At 38.2% G+C, this 27,699-nt stretch overlaps 1 protein-coding gene across 4 annotated transcripts in view; it reads left to right on the forward strand.

Moving 5' to 3' along the window:
* The window catches only part of nlgn1 (neuroligin 1), a 378,835-nt gene extending 355,020 nt beyond the window's left edge, over positions 1–23,815 (forward strand). For all 4 annotated transcript variants that reach the window (XM_017304370.1, XM_008407824.2, XM_008407825.2 and 1 more), the window contains 7 exons: positions 10,558–10,770; positions 11,878–12,144; positions 12,230–12,591; positions 13,526–13,686; positions 17,915–18,071; positions 18,682–18,759; positions 19,884–23,815. In XM_017304370.1, coding sequence (XP_017159859.1) covers positions 10,558–10,770; positions 11,878–12,144; positions 12,230–12,591; positions 13,526–13,686; positions 17,915–18,071; positions 18,682–18,759; positions 19,884–20,486 — 1,841 coding nt within the window. In that variant the 3' untranslated portion in view covers positions 20,487–23,815. The remainder of the gene's footprint in view (positions 1–10,557; positions 10,771–11,877; positions 12,145–12,229; positions 12,592–13,525; positions 13,687–17,914; positions 18,072–18,681; positions 18,760–19,883) is intronic.
* Positions 23,816–27,699: the final 3,884 nt, after the last annotated feature.

The raw sequence follows: 27,699 nt of genomic DNA on the forward strand, positions 1-27,699 counted from the left end.
TTTAGAGCAACTTGTTGTGCTGCGGTCTTTTTAAACATGAACGAGACATTTCACGCCCTGCCCCCCTCCAGGTCACAGAGCGTTCTACTCTACCCCATTCAGCCATTTTTGTAGACTGATAGCAGCGATTCATTTATCTACTGGCAGAGAAACAAATTATTCCAATGTTTATTAAACACGTCAACAGACAGAAGACTTGTCCATTAGATCTTATATGTTGGAGCCACAGTCTGACCTTGAGAATGAAGACGACCAAACTGCAGAACCACGCATTGAAATGAATGGATCACATTGGTGTTATTACTGTATTTACACTCTCTCCATACATACAAACTACCTAAAATAAGGAGCATAATTTAACTGTAATGTCCATGCATGTCAAATGCATATTAAAATATTAATGCTACCTCAATATGAATGAAGTAAACAAAGCCTTAACATAATTAAAGAGTTGTTAAGAATGTCACTGAAAGCATTTGGTTAATTTTTGTTTCCCAAAACAAAATCGGCAAAAATAAAGCTAAGTAATAAAACTAAATTATGCAGTACAGTTATATCCTCAATGATCCTCAATGCTACTGTCTAGCCAATGGCCAGGACGTCATTATCAATACACAAAATTCAGATCAGAAATTAGCTTTGTTGTTGTTTTAGCATTATTAGCAGCTTATTGCTTGGGTGTGTCCATTGTTTCTATAGAGAAAGAACCGATGCCTCAATTAGACAAAGTATTTCTGAAAATCCCTGCTTACTGAAGTACTCAGTGCTATGTGCAAAATAACTTTCCCCACTGATTTGTTTATATTTCTGAGAAATTCAAATTTAACCACTCTTTAATTTGTCAATGGCGGACTTGCTGTTGTCTCTTTCTGCTAGCTGTGTCCGAATTTAGGGATCCTTCGAATGGCGGATTTGTAGGCCGATTAGGTCATAGCATGGCGAGACGAGGCCTCAAAGACTCATTCAAATGTGTCTTTGTTTTCCCCATATTTGAAGGATGGGTCCAGTGTATCCTTCACAGACCACCATATCCCATGATTCATTGCAGGTCCAATCCGAGCGTTCAGGCAAAGCAATAATGGCGATGAAGAACAGCAAATTATTTTGCTATATTACACAAGTGACACAACATGATTGTTTTACAGTGTTTTTAGACGAGAATGTGGTTTTGAAGGTCTCAAATATCTGCTCAGTTCATCAATACATCACCTAATTGCAATATTGCTCTGACATTTTCGGACATGTCAGCTCCCGCTGCATTGACAGCCAGCTCCCCTGGCCAGCTGTCATGAGGTCGGGCGCTCCAGGTTCGGTATACTGGGAGAGAACGCCTGACTCCCAACACATTGTTTTAAAAAATTATGCTAGATTTCCCCAATGAGTGAAAGTTAAACACTGACATTATTTTGACAGGTAATATCTAGTTGTAAAATGTTTGGCTTACTAAAGTATTTCATTTATTCCTGAGCAAATCGGTTTGATTGATTAAAGTTAAGTCTTCAAACATAATAATTTTATTTAACTGTAATAACTTATCTTAAAATTAATAATTTACTTATATTTATTCCTGGTAGAAATGTGCAATACAGGTTTGAACATTTTAGAATCAAACAGAGTTCTTTTTTTTTTTATATGGAACAACCTTTACTTCTTCTTTCTTCACCGCTCTCTGCTTCATGCTGTCAAGGTTGCTAGGCAACATAAGTTACGCTAAGGTGGGGGCGGAGACAGTGGGAGGAGACTAGACCTGTCCGAATTCACAGCTTTTCTCTTTTGGTCTTTGTTTATTCACAATCTTCAGAGGACCCGGTCTTTCGAAGGATGCAGACCCTGAATTCGTACACAGCTATTGTCTATTGAAACATTTACACGACGTTGGATGACAGAGGAAAATAAGTGGTAATACTCTTTCAAGACACTGCGTGAGATTAGTTCTTTTATTAAAAAAATTAACTTCACAACAGCTACAAAGAATTTGCTGGTGACAAAGGAAAAACATTGTCTTCCACCATGTTGGTGGCACATCCATCCATCCATCCATCCATTTTCTTCCGCTTATCCGGGGTCGGGTCGTGGGGGCAGCAGCTTCAGAAGGGAGGCCCAGACTTCCCTCTGCCCAGCCACTTCTTCCAGCTCCTCCGGGGGAATCCCAAGGCGTTCCCAGGCCAGCTGAGAGACGTAATCCCTCTAGCGTGTCCTGGGTCTTCCCCAAGGTCTCCTCCCGGAGATATTACCACATCAGTGATATTTATACATCAGTGTAATACATCAGTGTAATATAGCAGTGATATTACCACATCAGTGACATGTGATATTACCACATCAGAATTCACTGGGCTCACTTGAAAGTTAAGTTTGGGAAACATAAAGATGAGGAGGTTTTCAGGGCTCCTAGATGGTTTTTCAACCTAACTCTGCAAATCTAAAAAGTTCACTGAATAAGATTTCAGTGTGACAGGAGCGATGATGGTAATGGTCGTAGGAGTTTGTCCTGTAACCGATAGGTCGCCGATTCGATCCCCGTTCCATCTGGCTCAGTTGTCGTGTTCTTGGTCAAGACACTTCACCTGCCTACCTGCTGGTGGTCAGAGGGCCAATTTGCTTTTTTGTTGGGTTTTTTTGTGGTTTTTTTGCGTGTTCTGCTATAAGCAGGTGGTGTCTGCGTATAGCAGCCTGACCTCTGTCATTCTGCCCCAGGCCACGTTGATGTGAATGGGAATTCATACTCCATTCACATCAGCGTGTGAAGGGGTGCATGAATGGGTGATTAACTGAATGCAGGATGAAGTCCTTTGTACAGGCAGTTTGCTATTTACAGTTGGTCTCCACTCAGAGACATAAACATACAGTATATACTTCTGGAACCACCATGGCTCAGTGGGAAATGAAGCCAATTATGCAAACAGAAAGTTGAAGGTTAGATGTTTAGCTTTCCCACCACATGTGGATATGCTCTAGGGCAGAACTCAGAACGTCAAGTTACCAATCTGCATATCAATGTGTGGTTTGGTAAAAATTATAAGTTTGGTCCATTTCTACTCAGATCAAACCTATAATGCCTTACTATGTCAATCTAAGTATAATATTAGAACATTTTCACCTCGTCATGAACAGCTCTACATGTTTGTCATGTGCAAAGCTGAGTCAGGATAACCTCACAAAACTGAAGCATACTGAAGGTAGCTTACTCCACATTTTAACTCCATATTTTCAACCTGACAGGCTGACAGATGACAGTGTGTCTCTCTAGCTTTGTAATTAACATGAATTAAGGTTGCTCTATGTTACATGTCTATAAGACACCGTGTCTACAGCGCTGACCACATAGCCAGCCGTTCTTCAACCAATGTACACCTTAAGTTGTCACCATGCAAACAAGGCACACCTGAGAAACACAGCTCACTCCATTCATCCCTCGTGCTGTCTAAATAAAGGGTGAATGAATGAACTTCCTGTAGCTCCATGTTCATCATTCCTAGTGAGAAATGTGTTGTGCCTCGTCAGCATTTTCCCCAGCCGGTTGCCCGCGGCGTGCCGTTGTCTGTGCTGTTGTTGTGCGCATGGACCAGATATAAATGGAGCATTGCTGAGGCTATGTAAATATTTGGAGCTGCTGTAGCATATTTTGTTGTACAGTCAAAGACCAGTGGGGTGATGTACACTGGGAGGTGTGTATTTTAGGTGAGGTAGGTTTTTGCTGCATATTTTTTACACATTGTTTGACCAGTCACTTTGCTATCAGACATGAAAGTACTTTTAATTTCAAATGTAACACAAAATGAAAAAGGTTTTGTTTTTACCCTTTTTTGCAAGATAACCAAAATGCCCAAACACAGGTCCTCTCTTATTTTCTTACCATTTTCAAACATTTTCAATGCATTTTTACCATCTTTATATCTCCTTTGATTCATAAACATTTTAATAATAATAGTGAGGTAAACATTAAACACATTTAAAGATGCATTCCCCCAGGCTGTAATGAAATGACATGCACAAGACAAGACAATATTTTAATTGTATTTTTTGAAAAATTACAAGTACCTTTTTTCATCAAATGGAGTTCAGATTGTCACAAATTGTGCTTTATATAGTACTGGGTACCATAGTATAATAGTAATGTGTGATTTTTTATTAATTACATAGATTGAATATGTTACACATTTTAATGCTATGAATCTCTTTTTTGAGATGAAAACCTGAATAACAGATTAAAATCAATGAATACCTTTGTTGTTGAGGTTATATCTATTTATCCAATACTTTATTTTATTCATATGTAGTTTTCAATTAAAATCAAATTAATTGATCAACTAATTAAATTAACAGCTCTACATATTTGCCATCATGCTAAAACATGACATATTTTTTGTTGGTTTAGATGTTCTATAAATCTCAAATTTATTTTAAAAAATTCTTTGTGTGGAATTAACAGTTTTGACAACAACGACAACAAATTCTTTCATGGAAAAGCAATGTTCTTGTTTAGTACCAAGAAGAAGCTAGAAAGAAGGTGTTAACCTTAGCATGATCAGCAGCTGGTGGCTATCCAGTCTCCCAAGGTGCGCAAATCATTTGCATCTTCTCTCTCACTACTTTATCTTTGTATCAGTGAATCAGAATACTGCCACATAAAGCATTTAGAAGAGGTGGGAGGGAATCCTAGAGTGTTTTCCAGGTATCTGCTGGCCCAATGAACTGTTTTTTATTTGTCCTCTTTTATAAGTGCTTGTTGCCCAGGTGATGGGTAAAGATCATGAATTTTACATGTAAAAGCGTGCTACATTCAACAAACTCAAACAGAAAGAAACTGTTTTGCTGAATTGTATTAATCAAGTGCATTTGTTTACTGCCTGTCTTGTCTGTAATATATTTCTCTATTGCTTAACATTTAATAACAGCGGGCCCTCTAATTTGTTGTCAGCCTCTCTAAGCTGAAACATTGTCTTTATTTTCTCCACCCTCATGTTGCTTTTTTTTACGTTATTTGAAATCTACATTTTCTTCCGGTTGCAGCATGTCTGCTGCCAGAGTGCATGCATTGGTGACAGTATTCATTCTCCCACATTCTCCTCTGCAGCGTTTTTATTCACTCTTTTTTACATCCAGAGTCAAAAGAAGGGATAGGGAGAAAGAGAAAACAGAAAGCAGATTATTGTCCACCGACCATGACTGAGAAAAAACATATGTGTGCAGGAAGTAGGGTAAAAAAAAATGCCCATCTTTCTCCTCATCCAGCCTTTTCCCTCTGCGTTAACAGAGATTGAAGGGATAAAAGCTGGATTCCTGGATCAGGGTTCACCTCTTATTGTCATTCCAGTGAGCTAAGCGGTCAAGATGCTAGCTTCCAATCCTGCAGATCAGAGGGCGTCTTTTTAGGCAAGCCCTTCATAGACCCATAATCAGCACAGGAAACCAACTCCAGCAGTGTGTGTTTATGTGTGGTCCACTGAGGGAAGTGAATTCAGGCATTTTTTGTACACCTGAATTGATTAATCGTGATGAATGTGATGAATCAATCATTTAAATAATCATCAACTTATTTAGTAGTCAATAAATTGTTGACATGTACTGACTCAAAAAAGGGCATGTGCTAAAAGAGCAACATACTGAGAGCAGTAAAATCAAAACTGCATAAAAATCTATAGATTTTGCATTTAAGATGGAAAATGTTTCTTGGTTTGTAAATATGTTAACCCAGTAAAAACATAAAATAAATAAAAGTAAATAAAATTCTGTTCAGCACCTTTTTCTGTTCATTTATAAATCGATTAATCCAAAAATGAGGGCTGCACAGTGGCGCAGTTTGCTACAAATGATTAAGCATTCACTACAGGAATGCTGCTATTGCAATTTAGGCAAGAAAATGTGCATTTCTTATTTTTTAAAAATAAATTGAATTATTTGTTTATTTACACCTTTCATTGTATTTCTAACATTGTATAAAAAAGTGGTTAGGTGAAAAATCTGCAGTATGAGACAATTTTTTTAATTGATTAATTGTCAGAGTAGTCAATGCAGTAATCAATTACTAATTGTAATTGTAATTACTAATCATAATCGATTACTGTATTGCACCAGCAGTGATAATTGCTGAAGCCAGTTCTTTACTGGTTAGTAAGCAGGAGCGCCACCTTCAGCTGCTGCTGCTCCGTTTTAATGACAGTTCAGGCAGACAGAGGCAGCCCATCAGGGAGCCAATCATACGCTCAGACATACCGCGATGCATTTAGGTGCTTCTTTGTTGACGTATTGCAAAATTAATAACTTAATTGTCTATCATGCATTGGGACATTAAACATACTGTATTTCCACAGTAATTGTCTGGAAATTGTGAATTAACAGTTATTATCCTTCTTGTGTTTATTTTGGTGCTATTTGCATACAATCTTATGCTTAATTACTTTTCATAACAAGCACATTAATTTAAATCATTATGGCATGCTTGATTAAAAAAAGGCCTTATGCTGAAACGGCAAAAGCAATAAATAAAATGAAGTAAACTAGTTCAGCATCTATTCAGATTTTACAGATAAAATGAGTGAATATGAGGATGTGGTGCAATTTTTTGCAGTTACATCGTAAAGTTGTCACTCATTTCTTTTTTCAGGTCAAAGCTTCTATTGGGATTTTTTTTTCTCATATTAGGGCCAACATGATGTTATCAGTGAAAGGCTGAACTGTCTGTCATGTTAGCTCAGCATGTCAGTGCCAACATTTACAACCTAGCAGTCAACACTGAGCACAGTTGAGATCTATTGAACTGTCAAAGCATGTTGATTTTAACCAGCTGGTACAAACATTTCTCACCAAAGGTCATTGAACCAAGTACTTTCTTTATTCAGTGCTGTCTTTGTTTGTTGGTGTGGGCACGGTCAGCTCAACCGCCAAACATTACGCTGCAAAAAATGTACTGCTCAAATATGATATATTTAAAAACTCGATTGAAAAGAATATGAACGACAACCAAGTTATCTAATGTACATGTGTTGTAAAATGTTAAACACGAAAACATTTATGAAATAAATTAAATGAAATAAGGCAATAAGTTAAAGTGAAAAATAACCATTTTACCATATAAAATGCAGACATCAAAATCTGACCAAACCAACAGGGTGCCAGCAGGAATGAGGAGGCTAAGGAAGACTTTAATCAGCTGATTTGGACTGACCAGGCGCTCCCAGACCCTTTGATTAATCCCACCTGTCAGAACCTGCACAACAGCAGAAAGGAAAGCAGGAAGTCCCTGAAATGTAGGGTAGAGTTATCCCAACTATCAGTTTAGGAACTTGCTTAAAAAATAAAAAGTGTGGAACTGTTTTCAAAGCGCAGTTAAAAAAATTAATTGAATAAATGAGCCACTATAGGGATCACTGGTTAAAAATGAAAAATATTAATATGTAAGTATGTCTGCTTCATGTCCCACAGGAGTCCAACTCAGTCTGCTTAATTCATTTCAACCTAGTTCACAATCAAATTATACATTTAGAATTAGTGTCATCCAGGCCAGCTTGGTTCAGAATATATTATGAAATATATGATAACCAGTTATATGCTATAACTGGTTAAGATATCTTACATCTGAGGAATTCCAGATGATTTTGTCATCAAAATTGAAGCAATTCCTTCTCCTGACCAAGCATGTGGAAACAGTTGGACTTTCCTTCAACAGGAAGACAAAAAGTGTGCTGCTGACCAAATGTTAAGCCAGGGTAGCTTTTTATGAGAGGAAGCACTGATGTGCCCGATATATGACCTGATATGCTGACTGTGGTGAATAACCATTCATTTGACCAAAGCATTTTGTTGGTACTAGATATGATTTTATTTACAGTTATCTAATGGATGCTTCAATATTACCAATGCCAGACAGAGCAGTTAATGTATCCATAAAAGGTTTTGGATGTAAATTGTGTTAGATGTGTGTGTGTAAAAATTAAATGCACTGTCCAAATGAACATAATTCACCAAATAGTGTCAATCATAGATTCATTGCTCTCTACATGCGCATGTGTCATGTATATTTCACAGTCTGTTTGTTTTGTTGGATTCATTCATCTGAAATGGCTGAATATCACGCCTGATGCTTAAACTCTGACTCCCACTAATATTCCATGTGTAATTTCTATCTGCGTCTGATCAAATTTCCAGTGGAGTCAACTCAGCATGGCGGTATAATCACTTCTGAGTTTAAACACCAATTTAGCTTTTACTTTGCTTTGCACTAAGTGCCCTACACTATTTCACATTAAAAGCCTCCCAGCAGTCAGGAATATATTCCCTTCTTTTCCTCAAAGGCTTTTAGAGTCAAACATTTATCAAAAGCTTTGAGCTCTGTTAGCTGTACTGTAACAATAAACCACAACAACAGCAACAAGAAAGTGGCAGCAATCAGAATTATGTAGTGTCTGGAAAAGGTATTTCTTTTAAAAGGCATGTAGTGGTACTTGGGGGAAATGACAATAGTGTCCTTGACTGAAGTATATTGCTGCTGTTATGAAGATGGAAAACAAAATGACTGCCTCTCCATTGTTTCCCTGTTTGTTCATGTTAGCAAAATGCTGGCATAAATACTCATTTTCACTTCAAAGACTTGTAATGTTCTTTATTCACAAAGGGCTGATAAAGAAACTCCATTAACAGTAGCTTCTTAAAGCCGTTTAGCTGTAGTGGTAAAGTGGTGAGAGCAAGAAGACGAGAGCTGAGTTCAGCATGTGAATTTGGGGGATTAGTTCATTGGTGGGCTGTGGGGGGCTCCCTAGATGAGTGCAGTAGGTAATGGAGCTTTTAGCATAGAAATAAGAATTAGGAAGAGCTTCTGTGTGTTCGATACATGAAATTGCTCTAAAAGACCAGAGCTTCCCTGTGGAAACACTGGAGGGTCCCTGTCAGTACATTCATACCTGGGTGGCAATGGGGCTTTAGGCTCCAAGACCACAATTACCTGTGGGTTTATACTGAACTGAGAAAGAACAAAGAAGGGATTATTAAAGTGTCTAGTGGCATGGCTAGGACTCAGAGGAAACATTTATTTTGTAAAATGACTTTTGGATTCATTAATTATTTGCATGAGCTTTAAGAGCACATGGTAAACTTAAATTAATATAGTATCTGGCAGCAAAAATCCCAAATTGCCTCTGAAAACATGAAATAAGAGAAAAGGAAAGGTCAGATTTAGACATAAATTGGCCCAGATGGATGGGCTCCAGTTTGTAAAATTACAGTAAAAAAAATTAAGAGCAATAATTTGGGTTTCCCTGTCATAAGAGTAAAAATGGAGGTTGTCATTTTTCAAAGTCACATTTTCATCATCAATTTCACAATTTCAAACTAAATAGTTAGCAAACCAAATATTTAAATGTTAAATGTTTAAATATTTACATAGCTGACTAAATATTTAACACCAAACTAAATATTTAGATTGTTAACTAAATATTTGGTTAGCCAAGTAAGCATTTACTTAGCAATTCAAGTATTTACTTTAAAGCTAAATACTTAGCTCAGAGCTAAATATTAAGCTGCCTTACTAAATATTTATGGAGTGCCATAACCCAAGTTATTGTTATAATTTTTGACAGTGTAATTTTACAAACTGACAAATGGCACCTCGTAAATCTGTAATGGCTTTCAAATGATCAATGATTAATGTGCTACAACATCAAGAAGCATCAACTAGAGGGAAAAGGTTGTGGCATTACCAGTCCAACGTCTGTGTCAGAAAGGCCTTTTTCAAAGCATTCAGCAGCCAATTCTGACACAGAAGACTCTATGCCCAACATGTGGGGCATGAAATGAACCCAGTGCATCAACGTATGGAATGTCTTCCTGCATCTTGTTTAAAGAATGTCCTCAACAGGCTACTGTACAATGTGACTCCCTGACCTATCAAACTCTGTGTTGTTTGAAACACATCCTACCTGTGTAAAATGTATCACCGTTATTCACAGCTGCACTGCCCTTCAAGCAAAAAACTAAATTGATATTTTGCATTATTTCTAACTGTGTAGTGACAGAAAATTCAAAGGGTATAAACAGATTTCAGTCTCTTCATGGTTTGTCCCTCTGTAGCCTACAGTATTTTGACATTGTCGCCCAGAACTTTGTTTTGAGGGTCTATTGTTACACATCAAGCAACTGCAAGAAAAGTTTGTATTACACCAGTGTGAACCTTTTTATTGTCTGTTATGATCCTGCTGTTTATGTAGAAATCTCTTCCTGGTTGCGCTACTTCTTACATCACCAGGCTTCTAAACCACAACTACTCTAACTAGTCCCTTCGGTCAGCTGATCAGATGCTTTGAAGGGTCCTGGGCTTTAAGCTGAAAGTCGGAGGAGTTCTCATCACAATACAGTCTACAACTACCATTTTAAGACTGAAAAATGAAAACCTGCGCAAACTCATTGGAATTTGATTATTTTGTTAATCTCTCTGGATTCATCTTCCATGATTGTTTATGTGTAGTTTCCCAAAATTCATATCAGTGTGTTTGTCAGTGCTCTGTAACTGAATCATATTCTGAAGAGTGATAACATCCCTCTTCCCTTTGTTGTCTCATGCAGGGTTCCTGAGTACAGGTGACCAAGCAGCCAAAGGGAACTATGGTTTGTTGGATCAGATCCAGGCCCTGCGTTGGACTAGTGAGAACATAGCAGCCTTTGGTGGTGACCCGCTACGCATCACCGTGTTTGGCTCGGGTGCTGGGGCATCATGTGTGAATCTCCTCACTCTTTCTCACTATTCAGAAGGCAACCGCTGGAGCAACTCCACTAAAGGTAAACCTCACCTAACAAGTGTATTTACAAATTGAGTCATTTTATCATTGTCTCACATACAAACCTGGGGTAAGTTTACCAGTAATTTAGGTTGGTCTGAAGGTTGAAATTTTAGCCCATTTCTTTTTTGCCATACCGTATGATAATTACCCAATTAATTTAAAAACACAAATGATCATTTAATTTAATTTCCAAGAAGTGCAGACAGTTGATGAATCCGAATACCTTGGTGTTCATCTGAACAACAGACTGAATTTGAATTAATATGAGTTACAACATTTAATTTCCTTTTGGCAATAAAGTATTTTTGAATTGACTTGAATTCAATAGGTTAGTCATAATGGAAACTCTCCAATGTATAAAAACTATTAAGCAAAGAGAAATGGAAAATGGACTGGATTTATGTTTTCCGGTCACTAGAGCCACATTCACACTCACAAACAGCCACATATTTATACAACATCAAAATGTGGAAGCTGGAGTCAAACCTACAACTTTCTGATTGGAAGCCAGTCTTCCAAACGCAACTGAGTCACAGTTGTCCAATGGGCCAAAATCAATCCACAAGTAATGCAAAAGATTCATTGCTATTATAAGTTGTTAATGGTGGATCTTGTGACAAATTATTGCAAAATCAGTCATTAATTAGGTGTAGGTGGAATTGTTTTTCTATGTAAGGCCAGCGTGTTTTGGACACTTTTCCCAAATATCTTCATCTGAGAACAAATTTGTTCAGTTAAACATTTAAATGGAACAAAAACAGGCAAAATTGAAGAATTTGGTTTGATAGCAAATATTTTTATAACATCTGTCTTATCTGTCTGCTTCAATGTTTGATTTTCTGTCACTGTACAAGTAACTTTTGAAATTAAGTAGTGCTTGAAAGTAATATTTGTTGTTGCCTTAACCCAGGTCAATCTGTCAAACATTTTCTTAAAAAACTGCTCAATCCTTTCACTGAATGTAGAGTTAAGGTAACTAGTAAAAGAAAACAACGGTTCACATGATTTCATCAATTTTTTTTTATTCAGTTTGTTCACTTAAACTTTTTTCATCTCATCTAAAAAGAAAGATGGGTAATTGTACGCTGTGTGTTTTTGTCCTCAGGCCTTTTTCAAAGGGCCATTGCCCAGAGTGGGACAGCTCTATCCAGCTGGGCTGTCAGTTTCCAGCCAGCCAAGTATGCGCGGATGTTGGCCCGTAAGGTGGGCTGTAACCTGGAGGACACAGTGGAACTTGTGGTGTGCCTGCAAAGAAAACATTACAAGGAGCTCGTAGATCAAGACATCCAGCCAGCCCGCTACCACATTGCTTTTGGCCCAGTCATTGATGGAGATGTAATACCTGATGACCCTCAGATACTGATGGAGCAAGGTATCAGTTAAACTTGCCATGCTCTACTGGAGAAGCATGTTGCTCTGGATTGTGATCTAATAGCGGTTTATGCTTATGTTTACAGGTGAGTTTCTCAACTATGACATAATGCTAGGAGTGAACCAGGGTGAGGGCCTAAAGTTTGTGGAGCTCATCGTTGACAATGACAATGGTGTCCAGGCCAATGACTTTGACTATGCAGTGTCCAGCTTTGTTGATGACCTCTATGGTTACCCAGAGGGTAAAGACATCCTGCGTGAGACCATCAAGTTTATGTACACGGACTGGGCCGACAGGCACAACCCGGAGACCCGGCGGAAGACTTTGCTGGCCCTTTTTACTGATCACCAGTGGGTGGCACCGGCTGTAGCAACAGCTGATCTGCACTCAAGTTTTGGGTCGCCAACATACTTTTATGCCTTCTACCATCACTGTCAGACGGAACAGGTACGTCTCTCTATGGTTATACCATGGGTTCTTTTAATGTTGTTCAAGTTAAAAAGCCAGAAAAGACTGATCGACAGCTTCATGCTGTCGTGATCCTGCCCCAAGAGGGAAGCTCTAGGTGTCCAGCTGACTTGTTCATAGGTTGGGACATTACAGAGTGGGAGATCAATAGGTAGAACACAGTGCACAGATGTCAACTGTATTCTTATCTATTTAAGTGAAGATACAGTTGCAAGTAGAGAAAGCAGAAATTATATCTATTAAAAATGTCTTTAATATAAAATATCTCTACCAGGAGATATTTTACCATCTTCTCAACTTCGCCCTGAGTAGCTCAGGATCTCAACATAGGCTTTTGCTATTGCAAACTGGTCTTGGATAAGGCAGGGGCAGGTATTTAAGTATTAGACTTCCTAATTGCAGTCCAATCTTTTGTCATTTTATAGATTATTTTAAAGATTATTTAAATATCTGTTCTTTGGTTGTTTGGTTTTAGGTATAGGTATATGTAATTTTATAATACCTGTCCTAAATCTTAACATTTAAAAAGAAGCTAACTCTGACTGTGATCTTTACTATGAGCGAGTGAGCTTCTAGGTGTTTCTTTTAGTGACCACACCATTTGAATTTTCAAAGTTTTTATTCTTAAAGACCTTTAGACCTCTAGCTTGACACTTTTTTATTCAACATAATGCCCTGAAATTTGCCAATTCAAATATGTATTGACTCCAAAAAGTACAACACATAATTCAATATTAAAACTTTGACATTCATTTTTTTTCCCCAGCTGAATGTATTTTTCCACTAGCCTGATGTGTTGTTGCTTGTCAAATTTTTTATTTTTTTTTCTGAGACGCTTTGCCAACTAATGTTTTGCATCTGTCACGCAGACATAATAATATTGATGTGATTTGTTTCATCTGCTGCTCATTAGGTACCACCGTGGGCAGACGCAGCGCATGGAGATGAGATCCCATATGTGTTTGGGCTGCCGATGATTGGGCCGACAGAGCTGTTTCCATGCAACTTCTCCAAGAATGATGTGATGCTGAGTGCTGTTGTCATGACCTACTGGACAAATTTTGCCAAGACCGGGTATGAACACATTAGAAATGTTGCTAATGATGCTTAGTTTTTATGTAGAGAACTAGACATTAATTTTGTAATTTAATATTGACTGAGCTAGAAACATAGGGCATGCTGTAGTTTATGTTACCAACATACTAAATTAGCTTGAGTAAAAGTACTGAAATTAAACTGTAAAATCATGAAAGGAAAATAAAGCTGTATGCGGATATGGAGGAGTTAAACAGGGAATGGAATTAAAACACTGCAGTTAATACCCATAAGCAGGGATCAGGGATCAACTGCTTGTCCACTGAGTCAAACACATATTAGGACAATTACATGAAACGTGTGCCAGTTGCCCACATTGGTGACTTTTGGAATAATCTACATAACATTTTATGTCTTCAGTTCAGCCCTAATTCAAAATAATTACATCAATTTTAATTTGTTAAAAAATGGAAGTTAAATACATTATAATTATTCTCAAATACTATTCAAGCCTAAAATAGCATCACAATGCTAAACATGTAGCATCAGCACAGATGTCCCCAATGTTAATGTCTGTGTATAGTGCACATTTCTAAAGAAGCTCCATGAATGATCAGGAGTTCCTTAAACTCCGGAAAGATGAATGGATAGAACAGAACTTTGCAATTATCTGATGGTTGAAGAATCTGAAGAACAGATTAAAAACGACACTTTACTCAATAATTTAGCAGCAAAAAGATTTTTTTAAATTGAAAATGTTGCATATTTTATCATGTAGCTTATGATTAAAATGTTACTAATTGCAGTTAATTAAATACAGACCCTGCAACAGAGGTGAGCGAGCATCTGGTGCCATCAGAGAGACTGTTCTGATTTAATCCACCACTTACAATTATGCAAGCCACTAGTGGTAAAGAAAAAAACACAATATAACAAGGTCTCCTTATTCTGAGGGCTGTGGGGAGATTAACCTGCTCCTGTCCACATAGAGACTCAAATCTGATTGGATGAAACACACGAACATGTATGGGAAGTGGCACAGGTCAAACAAACGTAAGAAACAAGAGTACACTATTTGAAGTACCGGTAAATGTATAAAATTGAATTGAACAGACATAATTTAGGTGTTAGATATATCTTAAGGGTTCTGATAGAGCAGCGGAGAAGGCCTTGCAGGCCCTGTCGGCCCACCACTGCCCTGCAATCAACTCGATTAAAAACGTTGATGGAGTCCCACCACTAGTTAGAAGTGACATTTTGTAAAGGGCTTTGTACCAGAATAATTGGAGCAACATACAACTGCCATTACAAGACCATGAACTAGTCAATAATTTTATTGTAATTGTGTTTCCTCAATATTAAACTCCATTTGATGACTGGGGGGTCATGAACAGCTCTGCTGGGTTTTATGGACCGCACAGTGTCATTGGTATTCTTTTTACACACCCTTCACATATCTTTAAATTCATTATTAATTAATGGTCATGCACTGCAAAGGGAGATTCTTTATGACCTAAAATTAAAATTCCCTTTTCCTGCCTCTGTCTCACGTTGCCTTCCAGCGTCCAGCTATGGCTGTAATTGTTTTTTGGAGGCATAATAGGGGTACATTGGCTTTTTCTGAGCCCTGCGCAGTAACCCTAAGGGGAACAGAGAGCCTCTAATGGTCTACATATATAACCCCAAATTGACGTGGAATGCTGGGTACCTGGGAGATTTATGCCACCCATTTGAATGGTTAAGCATGTTCCTGATGAGCTTTGGCCGCTCCTTATACTGCTCTCAGACAATAGGGCGCTCAGTAAGACTGAATGGGCCACTGCAGCACAGAGTTCAGCTCATATTGGGAGTTTATAGCACAGGACTTCATGTTCAATGTCTTCTAAAAATGCATCTGATGTTAAACTTAAGGAGGGTTTTCATATGGAATGTTTAGCAGCGTTTACACTGACCGTGATCCCTGTGGTATTAACGCAGGGCAACATGTGAGGCAGATGGAGCATAATATGATGTTTTAATTACAGCAAAACCTAATGAGATAATCTGCATGGCTGAACTCCATCTTCACCCTGACAACATCTTTGGTAAAGCTTACATAATTTATGTATAAATATGCTCACTTCAAATTAAAAGAAAAAGAATTTAATCTCTGACATGAAGTTTTATCATTAATTTTTTTATCATTCAAATTTAAGAATAAAAATTGATCATATGAGGCTACTCTCTACCTAAAGGCCTTTGATTCTATCAGAACATTTCAAAAAACAAAAACTTCTGACCTTTTTTGGAGTTTATTGGATGTGATTTCTGATTCCGTGGTGACTCACATCATATGAAACCTGTGGGCTGCACTTCACTACTCCATTACAACATCGTTATAATTATACCGATTAGCCTGTGGCAAATGCCATGCTCAGTTCAATATTCTAATTTTAATAATTATACAGTGTGGTCTCAAAAGGTCCACTAAGCTCTCAGTCTAAGTTTTAATTCCTACTGCAAAATTTTAAATGTGCTTGATGCTATATTGGTTATATATGCAGTATTGCAATATTGCATTGAAGAAAGCGCTTGCCCTCTTTAAGACCAAAACAACCTCAGTAAGATTAATGAATTTCTGAAAAGATTTCAAATCCTTCTTCATTTGTTTGTACACAAAACTTGTTTATTCTGAAACTCTGATCCACATTGCAATGAAAAAAATGATTTGTCCCTGAATTTATTTTTTGAGCCATTCACATAGACGCAAGATTACTAGTGTGCTTTGGATTATTGTCATGCTGCAAAATCCATGTGTGCTTGAGCACAAGAACTAACAGCCAGACATTTAGGATTTTCTAAATTAGAGCAGAATTCCTGCTTCCATTAACATGTTGCACTACTTTCACAACAGATGTAGCAAGATTCACACATCACAAATAAATAAATAAATAAATAATCAAATTTAGTCTCATAGGTTCATAGTATTTTTCCATTTTTTTATACAGCTGTGGAGGAATTTTAGACCACTCGTGTATTTTTGTTGCCTGGTGAAAGTCCAGACTCTTGTTTTACGTTTTGCTTTGTCCAGAGACTCTGGACCTTCAGCTATCGAGAAACAATTGCTTGATGGAGGCGTGGAATTGATTTATCGGTGCAGATTTCCTTCATTTTGGGAGGTCGGCGATTGGCTGATATGTACATGTGAAGCCAATATTATCTACTGGTCAATCTCAGAAAAAGGTCTAGAAATCAACCACTGTCCTTTTCTGCTCCATGAGAGAGGTATGACAGACAGACCAGCCCACCATGGTAATAATAATCACTCCACTGTTGCCAACTCAGCAACTTTCTTGCTTTATTTAGCAACATTTAAGAGAAAAACTTATCGGCTCAATTGGAATCATCAGGTTAAACTTTTTAAAGATTGGTAATCAGTGATTTGCCAGAAAACTGCAATCGGTGCACCCTTAGTGAACTCTGTTAAAGTTTAAAACTATTTTGTCTGATTTTAGAACGTTTCTTATTTTAATTAATTATAACAATACAATCCTCTGACAGATCATGGCTTCTTAAAAAGGCATAAAGAAGCTTCCTCTGAATTTCCATCTTCTAGACCAGTGAAGTGTATGTGTGTATGTATGTCCTCTGCATTCAATGAGTATTTATTACCACTAAATATTATTGAACATGCTTTTACATTGATTAATTTGGCAGTACACAGTTTGAATATACTTGAAATTGATTGATAAAACAAGCACACAAATGTTTAAATAGAATCCAGAGGGCCACATAGAAATCGGTGGTGGGCCAAATTTCTCCCCCAGACCTTGAGTTTGACACGCGTTCCCATAAAGTGTTGCTGTTTTACTATTACAACCTTTCTTGTTTAAACAATAACATATTTTATTTTAAGGAGATATAAATCTTGTTATGAAGAGATCTAAATTTGCAATGAGAAAAAACGTTTTGATGGAACTGTGCTCCTGAATTTACTGTATTTCCTAGTTCTGGCATTTCCAACGCTTCTGTAGTCCGGCTAACTTTAAACTCTTATTCAATAAAGTTACAGTTTGAAAACAGCTTTTTTAATTTTCTTGCCTTCTCTGACCTTAATTTATGTTTGATCATCTGAAACATTTGGGTATGACAAAAAAAAACATTCCCACAAAACGGTATGTAACATTCTTATGGATGCTCCAGAAGAGGACTGGAGCAGTCATGACACATAAAACAGTCCTTTTCTGTCTTAGTGATACCAATACACTCAATTTAACTTTCTTTTCAGGGACCCAAACCAACCTGTACCACAAGACACCAAGTTCATCCACACAAAGCCCAATCGCTTTGAAGAAGTGGCGTGGACACGCTACAACCAGAAGGACCAGCTCTACCTGCACATCGGCCTGAAGCCTCGGGTCAAAGAGCACTACCGGGCAAACAAGGTTAACCACCATCCTGTCTTGATTTATTTAGTCTTTTACTGGTTAATATAATTTAATTTAATGCTATATGCTTTTTTAGCATCGAATAGCTTGGGCCTTTTAAAAACTGGCAACATTTCAGGTACACACTGTTAATTAGAGGATAATGTTACAAAAGGGAGAAAGGCTCTAAAATGTTAGAATTAAACACCATCAACAGAGTTTCATGACAAAATAAGTGCATCTAAAAACTTTGTTAGAGATCAGTTGTAATATTTTATGGGCAATTGTGTAGCTGTTGCTACACAACGGCTACACAATTACACAATTACAGACCTAATGCTACCTTTATATATTCTAAACTGAGTGCTGTCGTTTGGTTGTTTTTCTCCTATAAATAGGTTTGTTTAGGCTTGTTTCATCAGGCACCTTACCTTCATGTACAATACCTTTTTTTCCACCAGGAAGCTGACTGTAAACTCACTATCTACAGTTAGTTTTGTTATTGAATACTTTTGCACATCACTTATACTTTTAAATACACCTTACTTCCATAAACAGTAAACAGTACCTTCAGGTTTTAAATTCTTTCTTTAGTTTAAGTTATAATGCCTTCTTGTTCTTCCCTCAGGTCAACCTATGGTTGGAGCTGGTTCCTCATCTGCACAGCCTCAATGAGGTCACCCCACTCATCCCTACCACTACCAAGGTCAGTGGCAGTCACAGTTGCTCTGCTGTAGCTCATCAAATCACAACGTGGCATTATATTTGCAGTCATGATTGGACCCCCCTCAACATTGCTACAACATATATTGTACCAAAAGAAATCGGTGCTTCAGAGAGCCTGCATAAACAAATGCTGTATAACTTACTTGAACTACAGCAACGATTTAAAGAGCAGGCCAGAATTCCTCCACAACATGAAGGACTGATAAAGTTACAGACAACGTCTACTTCAAGTTGTTGCTGAAAGTTTCATCTACAAGCAGCAGAATAACGGGGAGCTCATAACTTTCCATGTGCCTCTCCTCTAGTGATGAATTATTTAGGGTTGTTTTGAATCTAATGTGATTCTTAGGTTTCTCATTGTTTGAAAGTTTGGTTGCAGAAAGAAAAGGAATCCATAGTATGTGTCGATACGATGTGTGTTGGTCAAAGCCTGATGTTTTTACTGCAGTCTAGTTGTAGATATGGATTTCAGATGGAATGGAAAGCACATTTCAGAGCAAAATATTTTCCTATAGAACAGATAATATTATTATGAGACTGTGGTTTTATAAAATCAAGTACGTCCCAAACAGTCTTAAACGTTTGCTGTCTAAAATCATTTCCAATTACATAAAGATAATATTGAGTTTCTTTGGTCAAGCACATATAAAATCAAGTAGAGAGCATTAATTTAAATATTGCACATAAAATTACAGAAGCATTTCACTGCCAAAGATGGAAAATAAATACACAATCATCTTACTAATGAGATAATTAATGAGATTTTAAAACTTGTTTTAACACGATTTATATTTCATTGAAATCAAAATAACAAATAACACTTCTCTGGATTATTGTTATAATGAGAAACTTTCTCTTATCGACGTGAAAGAGACACAGCTCCTGAATTTATCTCCAAGCTTTGACTCCTACTTACTTCTGTGTAGAACAGAATTACATTCAGGTATCAAGTTTTGATTTGACATTTATGGGAAAATGTTAATATCAAGAAGATGTTAAAATGCTTCCAGCATTTATTCGTCACCTAAAGACCAAAAGCAGTTGAAGTCTTAGATGTGTCAAAGCTAGTATAAAATCTTTATCTGGTCTTCTATCTTTGCACAGATTCCTCCTCCAGAAGCCACTAACCGCACACCAAAAACCAAAGTTCTGGTAACCAAGCGCCCAAACCCAACTCCGTTCCCCACCGAGACGCAGGGCAGCCACAACCAGCCTCACCTGGTGGACCAGCGGGACTACTCCACAGAACTTTCGGTGACTATTGCTGTTGGAGCTTCTTTGCTTTTTCTCAACATCCTGGCCTTTGCTGCTCTTTACTATAAAAAGGACAAACGGCGGCATGACGTCCACCGGCGCTGCAGCCCCCAGCGGAGCGCCGCCAACGACCTGGCTCACACTCAGGAGGAAGAGATCATGTCTCTGCAGATGAAGCAGCACTCCGACCTGGACAGGGACTGCAGAGGGGTGGGGGACTCCCTCCACCCGCATGACGTGGTCCTGAGGACTGCCTGCCCCCCAGACTACACCCTGGCTATGAGGCGCTCGCCAGACGACATCCCGCTCATGACACCAAACACCATAACCATGATCCCCAGCACCATGGGAGGCCTCACCTCACTCCACTCCTTTAACACATATCCCAGCAGTGGGCAGAACAACACTCTGCCTCATCCGCACCCACACTCACACTCCACCACCCGGGTATAGCCCAGTGGATGGACCAATACAGGCAGGACTCTGGCGGCTCAGGCAACAAGCTAACTGCAGCACTGCAGCGGAGAGTCCAGGCCGACCTGCTGAAAAACAGACTTTTCAGGAGTTAAACCACCGGCCCGGAGTTGCCAAATACAGATGGAATTACACTGGAATTATACCACATTCTGTTAATACCGGAGGAAATATAATAAAAGGTTTCAGATGCTTTGGATCAGAGGATCAAAAAATAATAATATTAGTAATTATGGTTTTGTAGAAAAAAAATGGAAAGATATGAGGGGAAAAAAAAGTTACAGCAGAACAACGTCTCACAAGCCGAAACATTTGAGAGAGATGTTTTTTTATCATTATTTTTGTTCTGGTATTACAGCAACAAAAAGGAACAGTGAAACACTTTTTCTCTCTAGCGACAGCTATGGCCTTCGGGATTTTCTGACAAACGACTGCTTGACAGTATTATCTGGAAGCAGCGCGGAGCATCAGACACGCCTTGGAGGTGAGAAGAGGGGAGCACTTTGTAAAGGAAAGAAAACATATTGTTTTCCTTTGGCATTACTCTGCAGAACACTCTGTTTGTGGGGCACAAAGCAGACGTCGTGCAAACCAATCGAGGCATGTCTGAGGGTCGTAAATGGAGGCTGTGTAAGATAAGCCAAAAGCAGCAGAGTAAAGCGAAGGACTGAAAACTTTAAGATAAAGTGACCCTGTATGCACAACAGAACCATTTTGAGGAGAAAAAAATATCTTGCAAATCCTTTTCATCCTTTTATTTTTGATTGAAACAATTTTATTGTATAGGACCTATTTACATATCTAAGCACCAAGGCTGTTTAAGCCCACTTCTCTTGGGCGAGGTGTTCACACTGCAACCTGCCAGTCGGACCGGGACGTAGGAAGTGAGAACGCACCGAGCGGCTTTCTGGCAGTTCCAACTTCAACACAGAGAGCTGGGGGAACAAAGGATAATTGGGATATTTTAGCACGATGCGCATGACAATTTACCTGCTTGATGGCTGCTCTGCTGATTATGTCATTAATAAGAATAATTTTCACCCTGTTCTTTGTGTTGGAGAGATTCAAGACCTATTTCCTTATTGGATTACTAGAAAACACAATGCTCTCACGGAACCTTGGGGAATGCAGTCCCGGTTTGTGGATGTCACTGGATGGATTTAGATAGTAAAACAAAACAAAAATAAATTGGGGGTGGGCATATGGTAAAGATTTCTTGCATAACATAATATAGCTTGAGTGGGCTGGACATATAAGGACTAGTTTTGTACTCTATGTGTTGGTACTACTTTTTGATAGTGGGTAAATCACATTACATTGTATCAATCAAACCCATTGTACCTTCAGTTGAAATCAATGTTTTTTGCTGTTCTACCTATTGGAGCACCGGACCGGACCGTGTCAAAGTAATTACCTGCACTGTTTATTCCATTGACCTCTCTTCATCTCAATGCCCCCCCCAAAAAATCGACACTTCAAGATAAAAAAGTAACACAGTGGAACCCAATTGGTAAGGAAAATGGAGGGTGAAATGATTGAAAAATATAGCGAAGAATTCCATCTCCAGGCGATGTAGATTTGCTAATGATTTATCCAACAAAGCTCTGAACTCCAGAGCTACTTAAACATGACTGCTTATAGATGTGTAATTCAAGATAAAAGCCAGACAGATCACACGGGGTGGAAGTCGACGGAAATGCGCAGCAGGAGGCTGAGAGGAAGAGTGAGGATCAGGCTGGGTCAATTCCCACGATGCACTTTTTATGTAGTTTTCATCATTAGCCAAGTTGAATCAAGTTAGGTGGTACTTTGTGTTGGAGAGATGTCGGTGTGTCTGCCAGTAAAGCAGGATGATCAAAAGCAAAAAGTCTTACCTCTTCAACTTAATGCCTTTTTTTGCTTTTTTCCTATACACACACAGTGCTGTGCTCCAAATCTCTGCCATGGTGTCAGAGTTGATACCAGGTTCCCACTTCTTTAAAAGGGCAGCTCAGATTCTGTTAAAAGCTTATGCGCAGTTAATGTTTTATGCACAGCACATGAATCTCTTATCCTCTTAATTAAGCATGAACCAAAATGAAATCTGTCCCAGAAGCTGACGCTGATGGCTGGTCCAACAAGAGCCAAGACCGAGGTGGACATCTACTGTCCTAACACACAACCCCAATCTAGAAAACGTCACAGCAGTTCAGTAGTTGATATTTATGTAAACAGAAGCCAGTAGCTACATTTCCATCCAAATATCATGCATATTTTAAGCAAACTTTCAAAATGTTGCTGACTAAAAAAGACAAAGGAAAAGCGAATTAGGTGTGTTTCCTTCTTCTGGATCGCAGGCTGTGCAGCCTGGTTGTGATTCCATAAGATGTTGACAACACATGTAACAAGCAGGAAGTGGAAGGTGAAAACTAGTATGGACCACGCATCTTAGAGAAATGAACAGAGGTTTTCAGGAGTTTGCTGCTATCTGACATGTTCTAATTGTTCTGTTATGCCAACTAGCATTGGTGATGTTGCAATTCTACCACACGACAGCAGAAACAGCTGATCAGTCATGTGAGGGAAATGTTATTCAACAAACGTGTCTCCTTCTCTGCTTTAGCCCATTAACTCAGAAAAGCCAAAAGCCACCTTTTTTTGTTACAAGCAACCTTTTTTAATGCGATACTTCAAAATCCACATAAAAAACAGTTGATGTAATCACGGCCTCTGATTGTTTACACATTAAAGGATTTTGGATGGTTTGTACACGTGAAACTGACTGAGCACCAAACATCTGATTTGTGACTGGTCAGAGTAACTGATATGAAAGTAAATCAGTGTGAAGACCTTGTTTACCTTTCACAGTAATTCATGTTTTTCTTTCTTTTTTTTTACTTTATTTTAAGAACATAGAAGCAGAAGTCTGCGTTGGTCTTGTTCGCTCTCAGGATGTTTTCAACCCTCTGAACCAGCTAATCTGCACTTCTATTAAATGAAAACACCAAGAAAGTTTCTAACTGCAATTTGAATTTTCTCCCTTCCTTTTGGAATAAGTTTAATCTTTTGAAAATTTGACTTGCTGTTTTATCTGTATAGATCTTTCTGTCTACATATTTTTCATTGTGTTTAGTGCTTCTGTTTTCCATTCGCCCATCTTGAGGTTGCTGCTTTGTATTTTGAGTTGTCGTAAGGATAATTTAATCAACCTTTTAGTAACTATTCTTTCTCTAATCTTAAGGTTTCTTGGAATAGGTGTGACGTACATTCAAAATGTTTTGGCTTAATTGACTAGCCAACTTTCAGGTAAATAAAAGAAAAGAAAACTATGGTTTCTGTTTGCTGAGTCACTTCCATGAAGGCCATCAGCTGATCTGTGACCACCAATAACTTCACCATCTTTTTCTTCAGATTATGTTCTTAGCTACTGAAGGAGCTATTCATGCAAAACACTACATTACTCTGTATGTAGTATTTTTCATTACCATTATACCTAGTGTCTTAGAGAATTTATGTTTGCCTATGTTTCTTTTCTAGATAAACTCACTAAAGGAGCTAATCCTGCCATTAACTCAGTTCTCAACCTGGAGCATTGCGTTCGAACTAGTCTGTATGATTGGATGGGACTGAATTGACAACGTGTTTGTTTAAAGAACTATCTGTTCCTCTTGTAAAGTTTATTGAGAAAGCATTTGTTGTAAATCAGGGCTGTGTGAAAAAACATCCTGAACTGAATCCTGATGCTAAAAGATCCACAAGGAGTCAAAACATGATCAGCTGACCAGTACAAAGGTTTCTTTATATGAAATGTTTTCTTTTAACATAACTTTGCTCAAAAGGGTTAAGCATAATTATTATAACAGCTTTAGTTAGCAGAGCTGTTACATTCATTTAATAAATATTTCTGGCTATTTTCTTGACATCCAGATTGTGAGGAGTTACGGAGGAGCTTGTTTCTGGGTTCAGGTTTATCATCATCATTCATTTGTTGTAGTTTAAATTCCTGAGAAATCAAGAGTCCAGACTGAGCGGAGTTTCCAGCCAAAATGTAACGCTCCCCCACCCCAACATGTTTCTTCATGCCATTTAGCCAGCTGCCTAAATGAAGGGAAATCTCCAAAAGTTTAAAAAAAGATATAAAAACATCAGGACTCTGCAATGTCTGTTAGTAAAGAAAAAACTAACAAAACTGACCAAACAAAAGAAACTGGATGTTGCAGTCTCAATAATCTGACAAGGTAACCAGGTAGCACCAGCTCTTCATCCTTCTAGTCTCTTTTCAAGAAGCGCAGAATCACGTGATCCACAGAAACTTAACACAAACAGGAAGAAAATCTGCTTTTGGTCATTTATTCCCAAGTTGTTGCCATGATTCTTGCCTGCATATCTTTTGCTTATGTAAAGCCTGCTTTCTCTTTAAACTGCAACAATTGAAGGAAAAATATATTTGGGAGTTTCACAGATTAATTGAGCTTGGGGTAAAAGCATTTTGGCACTTTAGAACGAGAACGATAGAAACAGGCATTTTGGTTGTGATGGACACTAGCAATACCAGAACCAACAGGATGATCCCAAGTGTCCAGTGGGGTTAAAGACTGCAGGCAGTCAGTCTAATCCTCTCCACAGCAGGTCTCTGAAAAGCCTGGCTCTGTAGGGCAGAGCATCATTATCTTGGCATGTTAAGTTTGGGCCGAGCCTGAGGAGATATTGGACCATTACTGGTTGTCAGGTCTCACCTCAGTTTCTCTCTACTTTGAGAAGGATGATAAGGTGTCTTGTACCATCAGTACACTGCCTCCTCTACAAACAGCTTGGCCCAGGCACAGTGGATTTGTGGATGCCATACTCGCCGCTCGGCTGATCAACCTGCAGATGGATTTTCCTTGCAAATATAAGGGGAAATACACAGATTTATTGCCAAAACGTATAGATACAGCAAAGTCATAATCAACCAAATACAGATTTCACTCCTTTTTGTGTTAAGTTTAGTATTTTGCACAACCAGTACAGGTTTCCTGTATAACTACAGCTAAATCTAGCTGGTCTGCATTGAGGTGCTGTTTGTTACTCAGTCAAAAATTAACAGGTTTTTAGTGCATCATAGGAGACAAAATTAGGAGTTCATTTTTCAAAGTCATATTTTCGCCATATTATATAAAAGTCAGTTCAGTTCAAAACAAATATTGAATTGGCAAGCCGAAAATTTAGCTTCAAWCTAAATATTTAGTTAATGAGCTAACTGCTATCTAAATATTTAGTTAATGAGCTAACTGCTATCTAAATATTTAGTAATGAGCTAACTGCTATCTAAATATTTAGCTAATGAGCTAACTGCTATCTAAATATTTAGTTAATGAGCTAACTGCTATCTAAATATTTAGTTTGCTAAGTTTGTGTGGAGCAAAACATTTACTTAGGATGCTAAATATTTAGGTTGCTAACTAAATATCCTGCAGCTCCTTCAGGGTGCTCAAAGCTGCTGAGGCTTAGGACAACATTCAAAAAAGTTAAGATGTTAATGAAACAAATAAATAAACTGAAAAAATACAGTGACTTCCAAACACTCACTGTATTATAAGATGATACGCTTTTCCAGCTCAGTTCATCCAGTATTTGCGTAGATATTTACAGAGGCAGAATGTCGATGACTAGTAGAGACCAAACCTTTGCAGAGCACTGTTTGGATAGGGAGGAAGATGCAGGGCCTCACAGCCTGTTTTAAGCTGATGATGAAGAGCCGTTGCTTTTCTTTCCAGGGACTGTGATCTGGCTCATCTTTCCTGTCAAGCTGGCAGCTTGGACTGCTTAACAAAACGGCTCCCTTCGCATCTGTACCATCTTCAGTAGGCCGCCTTCTGCGAGGGCGCCTGCTAACGTCTTTAGGTCAGTGAAGCCTCAGCATCTAACAATGTTAGCCACTGAGAAGGAATGAGTCATCCAGCCAAGCAGACTGCAGTCAAATCCCATGGCTTACAAGGTTTGAGTCACTGCGGGGGCAAAGTGCTGATTTTCAAAACACAGTGAAAGGAATGCCATAGATAGCCTGTGCTCAGATACAAAAATCTGTATGCTGGCACAGAGAGGCTGCTTGTTAGGCTCAAATGCTTGTCTCCCTGTTTTCCTTTCACTAAAACGCAGACATGTGGAGGCCTCTGTAGGGGGGAAACATCCTGCCCCTCTCCGTTCTCTCTCAAGCACTATGCAGCTCTTTAAAATCACGAATGCAGACTGCTGTTGCAGCACACAAGCTGGATGCAAAGTTAAATTCTGACATGTTATAGGAAATGTTTTTTAAAATTTTCATTAAAAAAAAAAACTCAAATGAAAACTGATGCTAAATTGTTTGAGCACAGTGGTTTCTGTTCAGCGTATTTCCTACTCGCAAATCGAACTGATTCCATATAGTGTGACATAATATTTATTAGACCCACAAACATCACCATGAGCTTATGTTTGTAATTCCATTACTGTGATTTATTTAGAAGATGTGCCAGAGACCCTTCAACAATGAAACATGAAGTGGTCAGCTTTCTGTTGTTTCCACTGCAAGACAACAACGAGATAAAGTTATAAAACACAACCTATCAGCACAGAATTCCAATAAAACAACACAACGTTGTTAGGTAAGAAAACTATTAGCCCAATGTGAGCAGGGATCACATCCTATTTGGAAACAGTAACTGTTATTGAAAAGTTAAATACCTCCATTATGTGTTCTCTCCAAGCCATGAAGAATTTTTTCATTTTCTTTAATCTTCAGTCAGTTTTGACTGCTCTCTGCAGCTCTGGAGGGTTACATCACTAAGAAACCCGTGTAAAGCAGGAATGAAAGGGTGACCGCAAAGGGTCACCATGACAACACGACAGTGATTGAAATCCAAATGACTGAACTGCTTCCATCAATCACTAGAATGACCTCAGCTGAGAAAATTAGAAATTATTTGGTCTTAACATTTTATTTTACATTCTTATTGTTCTTCACACTTGCATTATTTTCCACTTATGCACATCAACAAGTCACAGTCTGTTAATCTGTTTATGGCCTCAGACTTTTAGTGAAGTCAGTCATATTCCTGTGTTGTACCAAATATTCAAGCATTGATTTGGCGCAGCGTGCTTTAGATCGCTTCATCACCAACTTACTGTCTCTTGTGGCTCTAAATAAATTAATATAAACAAATACATGAAATAATTCATTTAAAAAGCAATAGAA

Source organism: Poecilia reticulata, linkage group LG4 (genome assembly GCF_000633615.1).
Source record: "Poecilia reticulata strain Guanapo linkage group LG4, Guppy_female_1.0+MT, whole genome shotgun sequence".
Lineage (NCBI taxonomy): Eukaryota > Metazoa > Chordata > Actinopteri > Cyprinodontiformes > Poeciliidae > Poecilia > Poecilia reticulata.